The sequence below is a fragment of the Marmota marmota genome, unplaced genomic scaffold (assembly GCF_001458135.2).
Source record: "Marmota marmota marmota unplaced genomic scaffold, marMar, whole genome shotgun sequence".
Classification (NCBI taxonomy): domain Eukaryota; kingdom Metazoa; phylum Chordata; class Mammalia; order Rodentia; family Sciuridae; genus Marmota; species Marmota marmota.
The window spans coordinates 1380076-1400006 of record NW_026000221.1 but is presented as its reverse complement, the minus strand read 5'-3'; the positions used below and the strand labels follow the sequence as shown (position 1 = coordinate 1400006).

The 19931-nt window shown below is 51.3% G+C and overlaps 1 protein-coding gene across 2 annotated transcripts; it reads right to left on the bottom strand.

The window, feature by feature from the left end:
- Nucleotides 1-2204: 2204 nt before the first annotated feature.
- On the bottom strand, nt 2205-18121 carry Fgfr4 (fibroblast growth factor receptor 4). 2 transcript variants are annotated; one of them, XR_007343413.1, is made up of 19 exons: nt 17983-18121; nt 15760-15903; nt 14859-15122; nt 14537-14617; nt 14256-14422; nt 13589-13712; nt 12683-12873; nt 12416-12554; nt 11802-11995; nt 11572-11717; nt 11370-11491; nt 10002-10112; nt 9546-9736; nt 9023-9145; nt 8860-8930; nt 7568-7705; nt 7201-7306; nt 5084-5175; nt 2205-4464 (listed from the first exon to the last, which is right to left on the bottom strand). XR_007343413.1 is itself a non-coding variant. In XM_015488527.2 (18 exons), exons 2-18 carry the CDS (start codon nt 15848-15850, stop codon nt 6931-6933), a joined length of 2406 nt encoding a protein of 801 aa, XP_015344013.1. In that variant the 5' UTR covers nt 15851-15903; nt 17983-18119; the 3' UTR covers nt 6415-6930. The 2 variants fall into 2 exon arrangements, 1 of the variants encoding a protein (XP_015344013.1); XM_015488527.2 differs by lacking the exons at nt 2205-4464; nt 5084-5175 and adding an exon at nt 6415-7077 and having other exon boundaries at nt 17983-18119.
- Between the last annotated feature and the right edge of the window lie 1810 nt (nt 18122-19931).

Genomic DNA, 19931 nt, shown 5'->3' with positions numbered 1-19931 from the left:
ATATATATATATATATTTATGCCAGGGATTGAACTCAGGGCCACTTGAACACTGAGCCACATCCCCAGCCCTATTTTGTATTTTACTAGAGACAAGGTCTCATCTCACTGAGTTGCTTAGTGCCTTGCTGTTGCTGAGGCTGGCTTTGAACTCTTGATTCTCCTGCCTCAGCTGGGATTACAAGCGTGCTCCACCACACCCAGCTTTTCTCTTCTTGGAAAAAAAAATTCTTTTTATCTTTCTGCCAGCCAGCCCTTCTCCTCTTCCTCTCAGGAAAGAGGACTGGGACCCCTGATTTCCTGGAAGCCTCAGCTATTAAGGGCAGAGCCTCCCCAAAGTACTTCCCTGGCAGGAGCCTCATCATCCCCCTGGCCAAATCATTTGGTCATTCGACAGGTCTCAAGGTGGCCCACTCTGCCCTGAGCTGAGTTCTCAAGAGGTGGGTCCCCTGAGACCCCTACCTTGGGTGGGACAGAGACAATAATGGGTGCATAGAAATGTAATGCCTAGATTGTGCTGTGAGGTTAGACAGGGTGGGCTTGTTGGAGAAGGGACAACTGAGCTGAGTCCTGAAGCGTACAAGGGTTCCAGACCTGCAAGAGACCCACAGCCATCCCACTTAGGGCCGAGTGGTGAGGTCAGGAAAGCCAGGCCAGGCTGTCAAGAGTACCAGCGGGAGCCTGGCACAGGGACCCAGTAAGAACTGTGCTGTGGAATGTGAACAGAGATGGAGCTGGAGAGGAAGTGGGGAGCGTTGGAAGAGTTCAGCTGCTGGCGATTTCATGCCCCCTCCTCAGTCATTTCTTGAGGCCAGGCCCTGGGCGGGGGGCCCAGGTGCTGATGAAGGTCAGATTTCGGTAGTAGCAAGGGAATAAAAAGGAGATTTCCTCTGGAGGGGAGAGCCCTCTCCCCCTGAGAGAGCTGCAGCTGCCTCCCACACATACTCCAGGATTAGGCCAAATCCTACAGCAGGTGGAGGGGTGGGAGGGGGCCTCCCGGTTAGGGTCCTGGGAGTGTGGGAAGCAGTGGGCAATTGGGGGTCAAGTATGTATAGTCCTTTTTTTTTTTTTTTGGTAGATGGACAAAGTGCCTTTGTTTATTTGTATGTTTTATTTTTCTTTTTTAGAGAGAGATAATTTTTCTAATATTTTTTTTTGTTAGGTTTTCGGCGGACACAACATCTTTGTTTGTATGTGGTACTGAGGATCGAACCCGGGCCGCACGCATGCCAGGCGAGCGCGCTACCGCTTGAGCCACATCCCCGGCCCATATGTTTTATTTATTTATTTTTATGTGTTGCAGAAGATTAAACCCAATGCCTCACACGTGCTAGGCAAGGCTCTACCACTGAGCTACAACCCCAGCCCAAGTATGTATAGTCTTGACTGTGCTTTTAACTGTGCCTGGACCTGCGAATGGGTCACCTTCATCTCTTTTGTCAACAGACACTCTTTTTTGGGTACTGGAGATTGAATTCAGGGCACTAAACCAAAGAAGCCACATCCCCAGCCCTTTTTATTTTTTTATAGCTCAGTGGTAGAGGGTCTTGCTAAGTTGCTGAGGCTGGTCTAGAGTTTGTGATCCTCCTGCCTCAGCCTCCCAAGTCACTGGGATTACAGGTGTGTGCTACCACATACCTGGATGAGGGTCTGGGGGGGGTGGGCAAGGACAGTGACAACTAAACTGGATGTGATTTCATGCTCTTCTCATGGCTGTCCTTACAGGAAGGCATTTTTGTCCCCCATTTCCAGATGAGGACACTGAGGTTTAGAGGAGGAATCTGGCAGGAAGACTGAGAAAATGGAGAGAGTTTCTCTTGGGGAAGGAAGAGAGGAGGAACAAGGGTTTGGGTTTATTTACATTGAGAACATTTTTATTTTCCTAGTGCTGGGGATCAAACCCAGGGCCTTCATGCATGCCAGGCAAGTGCTCTACCCACTGAGCTGCATCCTGTTCTTCACTGAAAACATTTTTGGACAATGAATTCTTTTTTATTTTTACTTCAAAACTCTTCTTCTCCTTCTCCTCCTCCTCCTCCTCCTCCTCCTCCTTCTCCTCCTCCTCCTTCTTCTTCCTTCTTCTTTCTTCTTTCTTCTTCTTCGATTGAACCCAGGAGCACATAACCACTGAGCACAGTCTCAGTCCTTTTTTTGTTAAGTTGATCAGGGCCTTGCTAAGTTGTTGAGGCTGGCTTTGAACTTGCAATCCTCCTGCCTCAGTTCTCCAAGTTGCTGGGATTACAGGTGTACATCACTGCACCCGACTTACTTTAAAATTTTTAATTAATTAATTAATTTTGGTGCTTGAAATCCAACTTGTTCCCAAAGTGCAAAGCCCCCATGTCTCCAGTAACATTTGTATCACCCAGGAACTGGTTAGAAGTATAAATTCCTAAACTTCTCTCCAGAGGTACTAAATATAAACTTGTGAGGTGGGGGCCCTCTGGGTCATTAAGATATATGCTACAGTTTCAGAATGATTGCTTGAAAAAAAAAAAAACAAAATCACCAGGCTGGGGTTGTGGCTCATGATTCAGTGCTTGCCTAGCATGCAGGAGGCACTGGGTTCCATCCTCAGCACCACATAAATGTAAAATAAAAATAGTGTGTTCACCTAAAACTTAAGAATAAATATTAAAAAAAAAAACAAAAACAAAAATCACTATCTAGTGGCTGGGCTTTAGGTCTGTGGTAGAGCAGAAGATAAGCATGTGTGAGGCCAGGGTTTCTTAGCACCACACAAAAAACGCACATCCTCTGTCTGAACAGTGCTTGCTTCCTGGTAGGTGCAATTTGGGGAATCCTTTTCTTTTTTTAATATTTATTTTTTAGTTGTAGTTAGACAATACCTTTATTTTATTTATTCTTATGTGGTGCTGAGGATCGAACCCAGGGCCTCACATGTGCTAGGCTAGTGCTATACCACTGAGCCACAACCCCAGCCCCTTGGGTGATGCTTTCATTACACTGATAAGAGCCCCTGAGTGAGGGAGACTCAGTCTAGAAGCTGATATGGAATGGGGGGAAGACCCGAGGAGGCTGCCCTGAGGACTGAGGTTTGAATGAGCTCTGGAAAGAGTAGGCTTGGTGTTAAGAGGAAAAGTGTCCCCAGGAAAAAAAAAAAAAGCCTGTGTGAGGGCTCTGAGATGACAGGGGCTGAAGGTCATAGGGCTAGGCACATATGTGCTTGAGCATTTGGACTGTCCATGTACCCCATGTGTGGGCATCCTGTAAATAGACCTCCCCTATTTTGTACCTACCCAGGGTGTTGGAATGAGCTTTGCAGTGGAAGAAAGCCCCTGGCCCTGAGCACCAATCCTCCTATTCCCCTTGCCATGTGTCCTTCAGCTAGTTACTTCCTCCTTTTAAGCCTCAGTGTCCTCATCTGGGAAATGGGAACAACCATGCCTTTCTGGAAGGGCTGCCCTGAGAAGGGAATGAGATCACCAGCTCTGCACAGCCAGCCACAGGGTCCTGGAGGCCATTCCCTCCTAATCTCCGTGCAATAACAGCTGTTGTTTACTAAGCACTTACAAGCACTCTGAGCGGGTGTCGTCATTCACTCCTGTGTTTCGGGTAGGAAAATGGAGGCTCAGGGAGGGTAACTTCTGTCACAGTATCATTCCTCTCACCCCATGCACAATCTGACCCTTCCTCCCAGGTGCCCATTCACCAGCCAGCTGTCTCCTGTCCCTTGGCAGGGGCTTTCCACATCAGGGTGACTGTCTCTCTCTTGTTCTCCTCAGAGCCCTGACAGATACAAGCAGCCAGCAAGTATCAGAATCTGGAAGGAGGCCCAGTGCTTTTCACTGGCTTGGAAGCCGCTCAGAACTCAGGCAGACCAAGGGGGCCAGGCCCCAGCTGTAGCCATGCTGCCCAGAGAGGCTGGGGAGGGCAGGCGAGATGGATGAGCAAAGCTTGCACCAGGGAATTACCAGCATCTGTCTCCTGACATGGGATGTCAGGAATGTGGAAGAGTCCCAGAGTGTGTGCCTGCCAGGGAGGCTGGCAGGGAGGGGGCACAGAGTAGGCAGCTGGGTCCCTCCTGGCCTCTAGGAACTACCAGGCAGCAGCTGCCCCTGTCACTCTGAGTGACCTGGTCTGGTCTCCAATGTACACAGAGCCTGCTGGGAACCAAGGGTGTTGGCCCAGCTTCTTTATCGAGACCTATTCTTTTTTTTGTTGTTGTTGTTCTTCAGTGTTGAGGATTGCAATGAGGGCTTTGTGCGTGTACATGCTTTTCGGGTGGTCTACCACTGAGTTATAACCCCAACCCCAAAGTTTGTTTTTTTGTTGTTTTTGTTTGTTTGTTTTGTTGTAATGGGGTCTCACTGTGACTCCTGAGCTTAAGCAATTCTCCTTCCTCAGCCTCTTGATTAGCCAGGACCAGAGGTGTGCCACCACAGCAGGCATATCCCTCAATGTCACCACCATTAAATGGAAGAATAATCTTCATCTGACGGGGCTGTGGTAAGGGAGAACAGGGTGGTAGCTGAGTCTGACAGTGCAATGAATAATGGGCCACTCTATCCACATCCTCTTGTCCCATTCTAACCTCCCCACCCTTTCCTTCCCCAGGCAAGTCTGAGGAATGAGCTTCTCCTGCACTGTGAGGGCCTGGGTTAGTGAAGGACACAGACACTGGCCAAGAACCTCCAAAGAGAGATTCAACGTCTGGGAGTAGGGCTTGGTCAGAAAGTGTGGGGGGTCCAGGGAGCCAGTGCAGGAAGGAGCATAAACCAAGTGCTGCTTTGTGATGCTGCCCCTGCAGCCACCAGCAGGGAAATGGTGAACAAAAGGAATCCTGGAGACCTTAATTTAGGGAGAGGGATGCTCAGGGACATAAAGCCAGTTCCCAGTGAAATACTATAGCATAACCTATGGGGACTGTCCCCAAGCATAAGTATATCCATCCATGTTTCATCTGAAACCCAATCCCTAGAGATAGGCAGGACAGGAGCTGCCCACTATGCTGGATAAAAAAAGTGGCCTTCAGATAAGTAACAGTGCTGGCCTCAATACCACAAGTGGGTGCTTGAAGTGGCAGGATTTCATCATCCTGGCTCCAAGTCCAGTGTCTTTACCTCCTGTTAGGGAATACAATTCCTGGAGGAAGGAAGGTGGTCAAGGTGACTTCCGGTTTTCTGGGCTGGTGTCATCTGTGAGATGGGGTACCCTGGAGGAGAAAAGAGTTTTCAGGGGAAGATGGGTAGTGCAGTTTGGGACATGGTGAGCCAGAGAGGGTATGGGGAAAATCCCGAACAGCAAGAAAAGCTGCTCCCTTCATGAACTGTTGCTCAGTCTTCCAGGGCAGCCCCAAATTCGGATATTCAATTCCTTAGAAACTAAGTGTTGGGCTGGGGATTTGGCTCAAGCGGTAGCACGCTCGCCTGGCATGTGTGCAGCCTGGGTTCGATCCTCAGCACCACATACAAACAAAGATGTTGTGTCCGCCGAAAACTAAAAAATAAATATTAAAAAATTCTCTCTCTCTCTCTCTCTCTTAAAAAAAAAAAGAAAGAAAGAAACTAAGTGTATTTTCAGCTACATTTCCTGAGAACCCCGAGAGCAATCCAGGCAGGCTCCATAAAGGCTGTCTTAGTTGGGCAGTATTGTCCCAGGCCTGAGCCTGCAGGAACAGGGCAGGAGAGCACCACCCACTTCATCAGGCACTGTCTCTGGCCTCCCCATAGCCCTCCCCTTGAGCTTCAGGGGCTGGGGAGCAACAGTAACTGTCAGAGTGAAGCCAAGGAAGATTCTAGGCTTAGAGGTCTGGGAAGTCGATCCCTCTGAGAAGGGGGTCTGAGAGCAGGGCTATGACAGCCTTCCTTATGAAGGACGATGCAGGCAGGGACAGCTGCAATCCAGTCAGGCAGCAACCAGCTGCTTCCCCTGAGACTGGCCAGAGCGAGGTGGGGTGGGCACAGCCCCTGCAAGCCCCAAGCCCGAGCCAGCAAAGCGTGGGAGCAGGCAGCGGCTGGAGCTTGGTTTCAGGTTTTCATGCTGTGTTAACGGTCAGCTTGGTTAATGTTGAGCAGATGAGGGAGGGGAGCAAATGGGAGGGAGCATGCCAGCTTCCTGGGGGATAGCCATGATGCATACAGGCATATGTGTGTGTGCAGAGGGTACAAGGGTCCCGCCCTATGGATGAGGCAGTCAGGCTCCTTTGCTCATGAATGCTTGTTCACACCATTGCATACACAAGATGGTGCTCAGAGGACACCCAAAGACAGAGGCACACCTGGGCTTAAGCAAGTGGGTGAGCTCCTGGGCTCCCGGGGCAGAAGTGGATGCAAATCCAAGCCCTGGCACAGAGCCCTCAGTCTGCTTCCCTTAGGCAGAACTCCCAGCTTGGGGGACCCCTCCACGCTATTCCCTGTTCATACCCTTAGGGGAGACATCAGGCACACAGAGGTTTATTTCAAAAAATAATTTATAAAAGAACATTTGCTCCTGTTTTTGGCAGGCTCTCAGTCTCTTGGGGGCACCGAAGCCAATACTTCCACCAAGATGCTGGGACAAGCAGCAGGGGGTGGGGGTACTTGGGGAAATGGGGTTCAGAGGCATCTAGTCTCTCAGCTGTTGCCAGGGAGGAGGGAGGTGTGACAACAGCTCTGTAGCCAGGCACAGCCAACCCAGAGACAGGAACTGAGTGCCAAGGCCCAGGAGGCTGAGCAGCATCCTGACACTCAGGCCATTAGGATAGTGGCGTCATACTCTAAGGGCAAGGACAGGACCTGAGACTAGGGTTGAACTCTGGACTGGGAGACCAAGGCAGAGCAGAAAGCCTTAAATAGAACCCCAGGACCAGATGGACCTTCCCAAAATGGAACTAGAGATCTGGGACAGCACCCTAAAGAAGGGGACTGGGGTAGCCAAAGTCAAAAGCTGTGTCTGATTGTGGCTAAGCCAGGGGGTCCTGGGCCATTGTTCATGTCTGCACTCCAGGGAAGGAGAAGGGGCTTGGCTCCAGTGGCAGGGGTTCGTGGCTGAAAACAGAGTCATTGGAGGAGCAGGTGCTGCTGGCGTCCCCACTGGAGGGGGAGTAGTGTCCAAAGGTCAGACGAAGGTCTAGGTACTGTGGGGAACAGAGCTAGTCAGTCCCATAGCCACTGGGAACACACGTCCATGTATTCATGTGGGTGAGGCCCAGAGGGGAACGTGCAGAGGGAGATCACAAGACACAGGATAGGAGCAGTACCTCCTCAGAGACGGCCAGCAGGACCTTATCCAGTGCTTCCACCAGCTGCTTGAAAGTGGGCCTCTGAGAAGGTGCTGCATGCCAGCACTCACGCATCAGTCCATACCTGGAAGAGGTGGGGTACAGAGAGGGTCAGAGAAGCCCCACACCCCAGGGAGGGGAGAACTATGGGGCTCCTGTGGTGGATGCAGGGTAGGTGGAGCCATTCAGTGTGAGGGTGCAGAATCCAGGCCCAGGGTCCCAATCAGGCTAAGGGGTCAGGGAGGGAGAGGAGGCAACAGCAGCCATAAGAGTCCATGCTGCCCTCTTGGCTAGTATCAGGGAGGATGAGGACTGCAAAGTAGGGAAGGGCAGTGCCAGGTCTCACAGCTCTGGGGGGCAGTTTGGGGGCCGGTCCATTCGATGTCCTTCCCGTAGCAATGAGAACAATTCTTCTACAGGGATACCAGGATACGGGGAGCCTCCAAGTGTGAAGATCTCCCACAGCAGGATCCCAAATGACCACCTGGAGGAAGGACCAGAGCTCAGTGGGGCACAGCTTTCCTTGCTGTTCCTGGAAACTGTGTTGGAGGACACTGCAGGAATGACCCACCACTCAGGGTGGGAATTGGATTCTGGGCTTTATTTTTTTTGTGCTGAGGACTGAATCCAGGGGTGCTCTACCAATGAGCTACACCCACAGCCCTTTTTATTTTTTATTTGGAGAGAGGGTCTCATAAAATAGCCAATATTGGCATCACACTTATGATCCTTCTGCCTCAGCCTCCTGAGTTACTGGGATTATAGATATGTGTCACTGTGCCCAATTGGAGTAGGCTTCTTTTGGAGTCTGGTCCCACTCAGTTCCCAGGTCCGATCAGAAGAAATTCTTGAGTATAGGACATCCAAGGTCTTCTGACTGACTTTGGCAAGTGCCTTATCCATTTGTGTATATATGTGTGTGTATATAGTGCTGGGGATGGAACCCAACAACGCATGTGTACTAGAGAAGCACACTACCACTGAGCTACATCCCCAGTCTCTCTTATTTTTTCTATTTATTTATTTTTAAAAATTTTTAGGGGCTAGGGTTGTGGCTCAGCGGTAGAGCACTCGTCTCTCACGCGTGGGACCCTGAGCTCGATTCTCAGCACCATGTAAAAAATAAATGAGTGAAATAAAGGTATTGTGTCCAACTATAAAATAAGTATTAAAAAAATTTTTAGTTTGACATAATAACTTTATTTATTTTTTTTTGATGTGTGGTGCTGAGGACTGAACCTAGGGTCTCTCATGTGTGAGGCAAATGCTCTACCTCTGAGCCACAACTCCAGCCCCCCTCCTTTTTTTGTTCTGAGGATTGAACTATGGGGCACTTGGCTACTGAGCCACATCCCCAGCCCCATTTTGTATTTTATTTAGAGACAGAGTCTCACTGAGCTGCTAAGCACTTTGCTGTTGCTGAGGCTGGCTTCGAACTCACGATTCTCCTGTCTTGGCCTCCTGAGCCGCTGGGATTACAGGCACCTGGCCCCCCTTTTATTTTTTGAGAGAGGGTCTTGTGAAGTTGCTGGGATTATAGGCATGTGCTACCAGGCCTGTAACCTTGGCCTGATTATGGGGTAGGACAGAGATCACTGTTAGATATCTGGGACCCCCCCCCCAGATCCTAGAACTCACACATCACTCTGGTGCGTGTATACTCGGTCAAATAAGGCCTCTGGTGCCATCCACTTTACTGGCAGGCGGCCCTGGAGGGGGAAGGAGGAAAACATGGTGTAAGTACCATGGGTCCCTATGCTTGCCACCAGGCTCAAGCCCCTCCCACCCCAGCCTTCCTTACATTGCTGGTTTTCTTATAGTAGTCAATGTGGTGCACACCGCGGGCTAGCCCAAAGTCGGCAATCTTCATCACATTGTCTTCAGTTACCAGAACATTACGGGCAGCTAGGTCCCGGTGGATGCACTGGGGACAGGACAGGGGACTTAGCTTTATCAGGAAAACTGGAAACTGTGCATGTGCCATCTCACAGTAAGCCTGGGGCTGGGCTTGCCCACCCATTTTATAGAGAAAGAAGTCAAAATTCAAGGAAGGGAACCTAAAGCATCCAACTCAGGGCCACACCTTCTCTCTGCATCACTGCTTCCCTCCCTCACCTGTAGGATAGGGAACAGGTGAGGGAGGAATGAATGTGGGCCTGCAGGGCAACTGTATATGAACAGGGAAGGTTGTGAAGGACTTACAGCCATTTAGACAGGGTCATGAGAAGGAGGAAGTGGTTGGAAGTTGGGGACATTTAATGTCAGCAGCATGAGAGAGTGGAGGTGAAGTTAGAGGGGTCCAGGGCTCTGATTGTAGCTCGCACCTTCCGAGACTCCAAATACTGCATGCCTCGGGCCACCTGATAGGCGCAGGAGACCAGAGCTGGGAAGGAGAGAGGCCCCTCACTGCTCCGGGGCCCATCAGGGCTGAGGTCAGGGCCTGGGGGGCGGCGGGCCCGGAGGAACTCCCGAAGGTTTCCTTTGGCAGCACACTCCACGATCACATATAGGGGACCTGCCGAGGAAAGGCAAATGGTGAGGGGACAGAATGGCTGCAAAGGCTATGGCTGCGTTTCCCAAATGCCCCATCCTCCTGGGCACAGACTCCGGCAGGTTGGTTTTTTCCCTGCAGAACTGGGGATGGAACCCAGGGCCTTACATGTGCTATGCAAAGTACTCTACCACTGAGCTACGTCTCCAGTCCATTTTATTTTGTATTTTGGGACAGGGTCTCACTAATTGCCCAGGCTGGTCTCGAACTTGCCTGGCCCCTGCCCCACCTTCCTGGGTGCAGACACCCAGCAGATTTATGATGTTCTTGTGTCGGCCGATCAGCTTCATCACTTCCATCTCAGAGACCAGGTCCGCCAGGTCCTTGTCGGAGGCATTGTCTGCAAGGACAACAGTTGGGGTGAGGCAGGTACCCTGCCACTATGCAGGTGAGGCTACCGGGCTGGGGACAGGTCAAGGAGCATTGGACCAGAGCTCAGGTGGGATCTGGGCCTGAATCCCCACTAGGCTGCATGGCCTTGACCAAGTCTCCCAGGTTGGGGACGTGACACATTCACTGAGCACTTGCCTAGCATGTGCACAGCCTGGGTTCAATCCCCAGAACCACTCTGAATGTCAGGTTTGTCTTGTATGAAACAGAAGAATAGATCACACCCCACCTCTCACAGTAGTTTTGAGGATGCAACAAGATCAAGGATTTGAAAGAGGCAGGCTTTCTAGTGAGCCACCCAGGAAATGGGAGAGAGTGGGGAAAGCGCCAAACAGGAAGGAAGCTGTGTCTGGAGGGGTTGGCACTGGTCCTTAAACAGGGTGAGAGCTCCTAGGGGTGGGAAGCAGGCTGGCGCCCTGAGGTCTGTCTGACCAGGACCTAGCGTTCATCTGGCCTGGGAATTCAGGGAACTGCTGGCAGAATGCAGCTAGGGAAAGCTGGGAAGAAAGCTGTTCCAGCTTTTCTTAAGGAGGCTGAGGACCAGGGCCTGGGCCCCCAGGCTGACCTGTGCCCCTGTGACAATGACATGACACTCCTTCCAACAACATACACAACAATATCATAAGACATATTTCTCAATCTCTGCCTCCCAGAAAGTACCAGGTGGCCCCAGCTGTGCAGAGAGGAGGAGGGAGCAGCAGTGAGTAATTTGGGTCATTCTTGCAGAGGGGGTTAGGAGACAGCAGGAAAAGGCCTGAGTGGGCAAGTTCTAAGTGGGCCCTGCAAAACATCTAAGGCTCCTATTTGAGGTCCGGGACTTTTAAGCAGAGAAGTTATTCTCCTGTCCTAAAGGAGACAGATCTAGAAATAGTCTGGGGGTACTAAGGGTATTTTTAGGGGACCCATGGGAAATGAGATATGAGGTCAAGGATGACTGACACAGGTCAGAGCTCAAGGGGGATATCAAGCCCCTCTCACCCCAGTGGTTAAGATTTACTGAGACTTGACTATGTTGCAAGCACTTTTCCATGAACCTAAGGGTAGGAACTATCATATAACCCAATGTAACACTAGGGGGAAATGACTTGCCAGAGTCACTTGGATACCAGGATCCCAGGGGCCCCAGTGCTCACAGGCAGCACTGTGAGCTCCTTCTGTTAGTCCCAGCACCATAGTGCCTCCCCCCGACAGGCTGCCACGTGCACACCTTTGAGCATCTTGACAGCCACAGTGCTGGTTTGGTCAGGCTGGGCAGGGTCCATGCTGATGGCTTCTGCGCGCACCACCTGCCCGAAGCAGCCCTCGCCTAGGGGCTTCCCGAGCACCAGCCTGGAGATCAAGAAAGCCCAGCCTCAGACCCTGGGCATCACTCTGGAGCCTACACCCCCATCCTCACTCTACTCATGTACCTGTCCCGGGGGAACTCCCACAGCGGATCAAGAGGAAGGTCTAGATTCACGAGGCCAGCGAGCAAGGGAGGGCCGCTGGAGGAGAGCCGGACGCCTCGCACCAGGGATGAGCTTGATTTGCCTGAGGAGCCCGACTCCAGGGAGAACTGCAAAGTGGGAGACTTGGCCCTGTTTCCTGGGGTCAGGCTGAGAGCCTTAGGAGAATGGGAATGAGGGACGGGCAATGGTACCTGTCGGCCCAAAGGGAATCGGGACAGCTTTTGCACGGTGGCAGGCTGGCGGGAGTGCTGGCTGTGGAGTGCCTGCCCGCGATACAGCCCAGCCAGCAGCAGGAGCACAGCTAAAGCCAGGGAGCCTGATGCATACAGGATGATGTCTGTATACCTGGCCTCTGGCACTGTTGCTGTCCACGTGAGGTCCTCTTCTACCCTCGCAGATGGATAAACACAGAGAGAAAATGACTGGTCAGTAGTCAGACTGACCAAACCCTGATCCCAACTCAGGTCCTCATGGCTGCCAATACATATAGGGATATACTGAGAAAGCTGCAGTTACGTCAGGTATGGGTATATGTGACCCAAACCCCCGAGGGCCACACAGTCATATGCAGTAAAATTAAACACACAAATCTTGGCTCTGGGTGTGGCTTAGTGGTAGAGCGCCTGCCTAGCATGTACAAGGCTCTGGGGTCCATCCCCAACACTGCAAGCAAACAGAAATCTGAACACTGCGTCCCAAACCCAGACCCCACAAACCAAGACAGACAGCCCACCCAAAAGTCCAGAGCCCACTCTGGGATCACAGTGGGATTCTGCAGGAACTCCCAGCTCCCTCAGGAGCTTACCTGGCAGCACCGTGAGCCAGGCTGACTGGTAGGAGAGGCCAATGGAGTTGCCTGCCAAGCAGGTGTACTCGCCTGCATCCTCAGCCGACACATTCCGGAGGTAAAGGACCTCCACCTCTGAGCTGTTAATGTCTGCTGTCTGGGGTCAGGAGACACAATCAGGGGTCACAGCAGGCCTGGGCCCACACTGTAACTGAGAGGGCAACTGGGGACCTCACCACCCCAGGTGGTAGGAGGACAGGGTCCAGATACTGGTAGGAATTGCACCTTGAGGACTTGCACATAGGGGAAGCCGTCAGCTCCGAAGCTGCTGCCATTGATGACGATGTGCTTCAGCCACTGAATGTGGGGCTGGGCATCGCTGTACACCTTGCACAACAGCTCCACATCACTGCCCGCCACCGCTGTGGTGTTGGCTGGGAGCCCCGCCTGCAGGATGGGCCGGTGCGGGGACCGCTCTGGGGGCCAGGCCGGGACGTCAACCCTGACCAGTGGCACCTAGAATCACCCTGTTTATCTTCCTCAATCCTTCCCAGAGCTTAAGAGGACAACCTTCCTGACATGCAGCTCAGACCTGGTCTATCTCCTGAAACCTTCCATGGTTTCCTTTTTCCTTTGGGTCCAGGATAACTTCTCAGCCTCTTTGAGAACCTTCTAATCTGCCTCCCTATGCAATGCTATACCCCAGAGATAGACTTCCCCACAAGGTACTGCCTTGTTGGCACTTTTTTTTAGGGTACTGGGGACTGAACTCAGAGGCACTCAACCACTGAGCCACATATCCCCAGCCCTATTTTGTATTTTATTTAGAGACAGAGTCTCACTAAGTTGTTTAGCACCTTGCCATTGCTAAGGCTGGCTTTGAACTCTGCGATCCTCCTGTCTCATCCTCCCAGACTGCTGGGATTATAGGCATGCACCACTGCACCCGTCTGCACTTAGGTCCTTAACTCAGCACATGCCCTCTCCCTGAATGTCTTTCTCACTTTTCCTCTAGGCAAGTCAGGCCTGCATAACCCTTGTGCTTCTCTCTGGCCCACCAGTCACTTTGAGCTACTTGACTCATCTAAGACTGAGCCCAATTTGTCTGCTAGCCTGGGTTTCCCCAGGGACAGGACTGAACCTAAGGCAGTCAATACCCCCTCTCAACACCTTCCCAGCCCAGTCACTCACCCAGCACATCCAGCAAATAGCTGTAGCGGATGCTGCCCAGAGAGTTCTCTATGAGGCAAGTGTATGTGCCACGGTCCGAGGGCACCACACTTTCCATCACCAGGCTCCAGTGCTGGTGGCGCAGCTGAGGGCAAAGGAAATACTCATATGGGACCGTTAAACAATATCTACCCTGGAGGGCCAGGGCTGAGAAAGCTAATCCTGTCCATAGGGCTGTTCTTGAGCCACCTAGGCCCTGAGGAGGGTCAAGCCAAGGACAGGGACCCTTGGAACAAAGAAAGAGAGTCTGAGAAATATCAGAGCCCTGGGTTTGAATCTTTTTGAGTTTTAGCTCTACCTTTCTCAACCTCTCCTACCCGGTGCCAGTCTTTGCCTGATGGGAGTCTCAGCTTCCTATCAGAGCACAGAGCTGACTCTGGATGGTCTCATCCTGAGAATGAGATGCTAAGGCTTATTGATACCTACTGGTCAACGAGTCTTCCCACTTTACAGATGGAGTTGCTAAGGCTAAAAGGTCAAATCACTTGGCAGACAATAGCAGAGTAGGAACTTGAACCAGAACTGAGGCCTCACAATTATCTTCCCTGTGAGATTTATTTATACATGAGGGATGATGGGGGGATGAAAAAATGGGGGAGCAGATGGCCTTGGAAGCCAGAAGACTCACTCGAATGCCTCCTATGCGATTTTCCCCATGGAAGTCCTGTCCATCCTTGAGCCAGCGGATGGTGGGCACGGGGTTGCCTGCAGCTGGACAGCGGAACTTGACTGTGTTCCCAGCAGGCACTGCATGAAGTTTCTTCTCCATGCGTTGGGGGTGTGTCCAGTAGGGTGCTGGAGGAGAAAGGGAAGGAGGTAGTAGTTTGTGCCCCTGTGATGATCACTAGCGCCCACACAGTAAGGAATGGGCCACGGTGGGGACATGAATCCTTAAGGACTCATACCAACCTTGCTGGTGGTAAATGTGCACATTCGAGGAGTCCCTGTGGGCCGTGAGGTCCTTGTCATCATTGCTGGAGGTCAAGGAGTCTGTATCATGGACAGAGGAAAGCTTCTGAGATCCAAGAAGGGAGGTTTTTTATTTTTTTTTAATATTTATTTTTTTAGTTTTCGGTGGACACAACATCTTTGTTTGTATGTGGTGCTGAGGATCAAACCCTGGTTGCACGCATGCCAGGCGAGCGCGCTACCACTTGAGCCACATCCCCAGCCCCCAAGAAGGGAGGTTTTAGTCCCCATGTACCTTTTAACCCCTGCCAGACCCTCTTACCATCTGCAACCAAGGTGAGATTGTGCAGGACAGTCATAGAGCCACGTGCTAGGCAGAGGTAGTGGCCAGCATCCTCTGGTAGAAAGCTGGCAATCTCCAGGCGGCCCCTCCAGCCCCGAACTCGGCCAGCAGGTGCCAGGCGACTACCCTCCTTATACCAGTGGCCACCACGCTCAGCCCTCCCACAGCACAGCCTTAGAGGCTGCCCAAGCGTCACCGTCAGCTCCTGCTCTTTCTGCTCCAGGCTGGGGGCCAGGCAGGGCTCTGAAGGCAGAGGGTAAAAGCCAGTGAGCCCCACAGTGCCACCCTAGGCAGCCCCTGCATATGAAGAACACGCTGCACACACGGGACAAAAGCACCTTGGACACATGCTGGTCAAGCTGCTGCCTCTACACACACACACACACACACACACAACCACATGCTACAGATGCTATGCACAGAGTAAATGCCACATTTCTAGGGCATGTCATACACAAAGTACTTGGCACACATGCTACATATACCACTGTACAAGACACACACATGGGCACATGCTATAGGTGCCATATACAGGGCAGACACACATCACACTTCTGAGCATATCACACTCGGTGCATACAGCACACATGCTGCCTGTATGTTTTAAGCCATACCCAAGTACACAGAAAACACACACACACACACACACACAGCCAAGGGGCTCACCACTGGCTCTGCAGCCCAGCAAGGCCAGTCCTCTCTTGGAGACAGAGATAGATGGATGCTTGCTGGGAGCCAGACTCTGAGTCTCAGTAGTTGAGCCCTGCCCTGCGCCACCTTTTCAGGGCCAGGGCCAGGATCCTCTCCAGCTTTACTCAGTCAGCAGTCCCCTCCTATTGCCCACGCATCCTGCCACCCTCACCCACTTTAGAGGTCATACCCAGCTCCGTTTCCTCAGAGGCCTCTAGGTTCAAGGCTGGAGCCCTGGGTGCCCCCAGCAGGACTCCAAACAGGGCCAACAGCAGCTGCATCTCCTTCCTGCTGCTCTCAGGGACCCAGGCTGAACTTTCCACCAATTGTCTTCCTAAAACAGGAGGAAAAAGAGCTGTTACTCCATCAGACTTTGTTGGCACAATTCCCTTATTTTGCAGATGAGGAAACTGAGACAGAAAATGGTCCACAGACTCATCCAAGTCCCCAGTCAGGCTTGGGGAGCTGGGCAGAGAGGGGGAAAAGTTCTGTCATTGCCAGAGTCCAACAAGTTCTGCAGGGGGGCTGAGCTGGGCTTCCTGCTCTCCTTGGGTCCTGCTGAGACCCTGGCATGAGTTCACAGAAAGAACAGTTTGGGAATTCTTTGCTTGGAGGGAAGCAGAGATGGAGACATATCTTATGCTTGCTCTCAGCATCCATTATCTATTTTTTCTTTTTTGCTGAATAAAGGAATTTATTGCTGAAAAGCCAAAGTGGGGGGAAGTAAAATATAACACAAGGGCAAACATCAGCATGTGGATGCTATCTAATCTGATCTACTCCTAATAGCATGATTGACAGAGACACATCCAGCTTTGGAACCCTCCAATGGCTGGGCGCTCACAACTAACAAGGCAGCACATTCCAGGTCAAGCAGGACATTCTTGCTCGTGCTGAACCAGAAATGCATTTTAGGGATACTTCTGCTTTTTGGGCCCCACAACTCTATCTGAGGCAACATAGGGTTTTTTGTTGTTGTTGTTGTGGTGGTGGTGGTGGTGGTTGTGCTGGGGGTGGAACCCAGGGCCTCGTGAATGCTAAACAAGTATTTTACCACTGAGCTACATCTCCAGCCTGGTTTTGTAAAGAAGGTAGACTTTAGGTGTCAGACAGTGCCAAGCTGTAATCCTGATTTTTACCAATTTGTAAGTCCCTGTCTTTGTCCCTCTCTGAGCCACAATCCTCACAGGACTGGTCTGAAGATAAAAGAGATAATGTATGTAGGGACCGGGCGCACAGAATGTGCATGCAATGTTCTCCCCATTCCTCTCCCTAGGAATGTTCATCCATCACTGTAGTTCTGCCTCAGCCAGTCTTGTCTGGTTCTGAAACTCCTCCTGTCAGGTGTGATATACACATCCACCCCATCTTGTTAACCTCTTCCAAATGCTTCAGAAGATATCTCTATCTACCAAAAATAAGACTCAGAACTGAGTCTCAGCTTGATCAGGGGATGTGGTGACCAGTGTAGTTTCAGGGACCTACTTATTGGCTGCTTCCTGGGGCTGGATAACACCCAGGTGGCACTAGGGTTTCTGTAGCAGAGCATAATTCTCTTTATTTTTTTACATTTTTGTGGTGCTGGAGATTGAACTGAGGAACTCAGACTTGATAGGCAAGTGCTCTACCCTGAGTGACATCACCAGCCTTTTTATTTTGAGATGGTCTCACTAAGTTGCCAAGGCTGACCTCAAACTTGAATCCTTCTGCTTTAGCCTCTGGAGGAGCTGGGACACAGATGTGTCTCACTGTTTCTGGCCTGAGCATGATTCTTAGATGCCTTCCACACTCTTCTCAACTGGGAACCTGTCCAGGAAGCTCATCACACTGGCTTCTCCTTAACCACTGCTACTATACTTCTAGTCTATTCTGCCTTCGCAATCCCTCTCCAGTCTATCCCATGTCCCTTACTCCCTATCCGCGGCGGGTCATGGTGTTTCTAGCTTCGGGACTTCGCAAATATTCTTCCTGGGCTCTTCAGCCTTCACCCTCAAGCAGGGATTTAAACAAATACAAATCAATCATGTCATCCCTGAAGCTTATAAGCTCTTAAGGAGCTACCTGTGTCCAGCAGATCCAGTCCACACTGTTCACCCAGCATCCTAGGCCTCCTTCTCTGTCCTTGTCCACCTTTTTGGTTCCACTATCTATCCCTTCAGCCCCTTCAGGTACTTTCAGAACTGGAGACATTTGCTGTCTTGCTTATATCTTTATGCCTCTCATTCTTCTTGGCCAACTGTCTCAGATGCCAGGAGCCCAGCCGACCCCCAAGTTCAGTTTCTCCCTCCTCTGTACACCCTGCGCCACCACACTCTGATACCAGGCAAAGTAGTTGTCCCGGTCCCAAGCTGCGGCTCGGAGTCGGGTAGGGTTGCTCCTTGGGCTTTATTCCCACTCTCAAAACTGCTCTGACCTTACAACCTCAGAGTCCTTAGCCGGGTCACCGGGGTTGCCGGTCTCTGACCCACTGCCCGGCACGTGCAGCTGGGTGACAGGACTCTGGCAGGAAGGCGGTCCTGGGTTTTCCCTCAGCCTCGCACTCCCGCGCTGGAGGCGCCTGGGTAAATGACTGCACCTCTAGGAGCGTTGGTTTCCTCATCTCTCCGCCCAGTGCGCAGACGGTCAGAGGCTCAAGGACGAGCGCGCTCTCACCCCCGCCCTCCCACACCTGGTCAGCCTCGGGGGGAGGTGCAAGTCAGCGGGTCCCCATCTGCAGCAGTGGAGACAGCTGGCCCGCCCCCGCCCCGGTGAGCAATAAGTAACCAGCTCCGCGGCGAGGGTGCTCTTTGGACGGAAAGGGACAAAAGGCCCTGTGTGCCCTGCGGGTTACTGATTTACNCTGGCCAGGCTTCTGAGACCTAGTGCGCTACCTGCTCTATTCTCTGCTCTTCACCATTCAGGGAAGGAGACCTTGACCCAGCTGATTCTTCTTTGTAATCACCATCATCAATTCACTTCATTAGTTCTCTGAACAACCTTCAGAGTGATATCCAAATACAAATCGGCCTGTATTAACCCCTTGAATTTCTTAATAATTTCTCATAGCTCTTTATGTTGATTTAGACATGACTTGGTCCCTGTCCACATCTACAGCTGGAATCTTCATTCCCTTACTCTCATCCTCTCTCTTGGCTTTTGCTCATGACATTTCCGTTTCCTGGAATGCCCTTTCCCCTCTTGGTCTGGTTAATTCTATCTCATTTTTAGGTCTCGGCTGACTTCTTCCCTGAAGTCCCCTGGACTTGCCAGGTCTCCTTTTGCATGCTTTTTTTTTTTTTTTCTTATGAAAATAGAAAAACAGAGTGTCAAGTGGCTCCTGGTGCAGATTGCAGGGGTCCCCTCATGGTTCAAATCTTAGCACCATCACACAAGGCAGCTTACTCCATCTGTGTCCTCATTTTTCTCCTCAGTAAAATGCATACATGATAGTGCTGTGCCCAAGAGGTTGTTGCAAAAAGTAGAGTTCATATGTTAGTATGTGAGCTATGATTATTTGGAACGATTCTTTCTTTCTCTTCCTTCCTTCCTTCCTTCCTTCCTTTCTTTTCTTTCTTTTCCACACTAGGGTTTGAACTCAGGGGCACTCAACCACTCAGCCACATCCCCAGCCCTATTTTGTATTTTATTTAGAGACAGAGTCTCACTGAGTTGCTTAGCACCTCACTTTTTGCTGAGGCTGGCTCTGAACTCTCGGTCCTCCTGTGTCAGCCTTCTGAGCCGCTGGGATTCCAGGTGTGGGCCACTGCTCCCAGCTCATTATTTCTTCATCACACTTGCCAGAATTGTAACTGAAAAGCTAATTATGTGAAGAGTTGGGAAATGTTAAAGTTCCTGAAAGGCAGGAACTGTGCCAGCAGACCTCACCCTAATATCTCAAGTGCCTGGCACACAGTAGGTGCCCTCCTGATAGTTTCACCCCCACCTAGCTCAGGCCTGCCTCACCTGCAAACTCTTCTCTCTTGAGCACCTAGATTACGGTTAAGCCTCTGCCCAACTCTCACCCCTTCAACTCCTTACCTGAGTCCTCTGTTCTTCCAAAGTCTCCTTGAGAAAAAAGCTCTCAGCATGGATCAATCCCAGGCTCAGTTCCTGATTATGGCCTCTCAGGCTCTGCTCCTGGTTATGGTCTTTGGTGGGTGGAGACCCTGCCTATGAAACACCTTCCTTTCCGGTGTGTGTGTGTGTGTGTGTGTGTGTGTGTGTTTGCAGTGCTGGGGCTCAAACCCAGGGCCTTGCGCTTTCTAGACAAGTGATCTACCACTGAGCTACACCTTTAGACCCTCCTCTCCCTTTGTTATGCAGAGGTATCTCTGCACTCTCACACTTAAAAGGGTGGTGGCATTTCTTTGCATAACTAAAAGG

What these genes read in the sequence shown, in the direction of transcription:
- Fgfr4 (XM_015488527.2), bottom strand. Translation starts at nt 15,850, where the DNA reads ATGCAGCTGCTGTTGGCCCTGTTTGGAGTCCTGCTGGGGGCACCCAGG. An exon ending in GGCTGTCAAGATGCTCAAAG is followed by an intron (nt 10,113 to 11,369) that starts GTGTGCACGTGG and finishes TTGTCCTTGCAG; the next exon opens with ACAATGCCTCCGACAAGGAC. An exon ending in TACACGCACCAGAGTGATGT is followed by an intron (nt 7,706 to 8,859) that starts GTGAGTTCTAGG and finishes TCCTTCCTCCAG; the next exon opens with GTGGTCATTTGGGATCCTGC.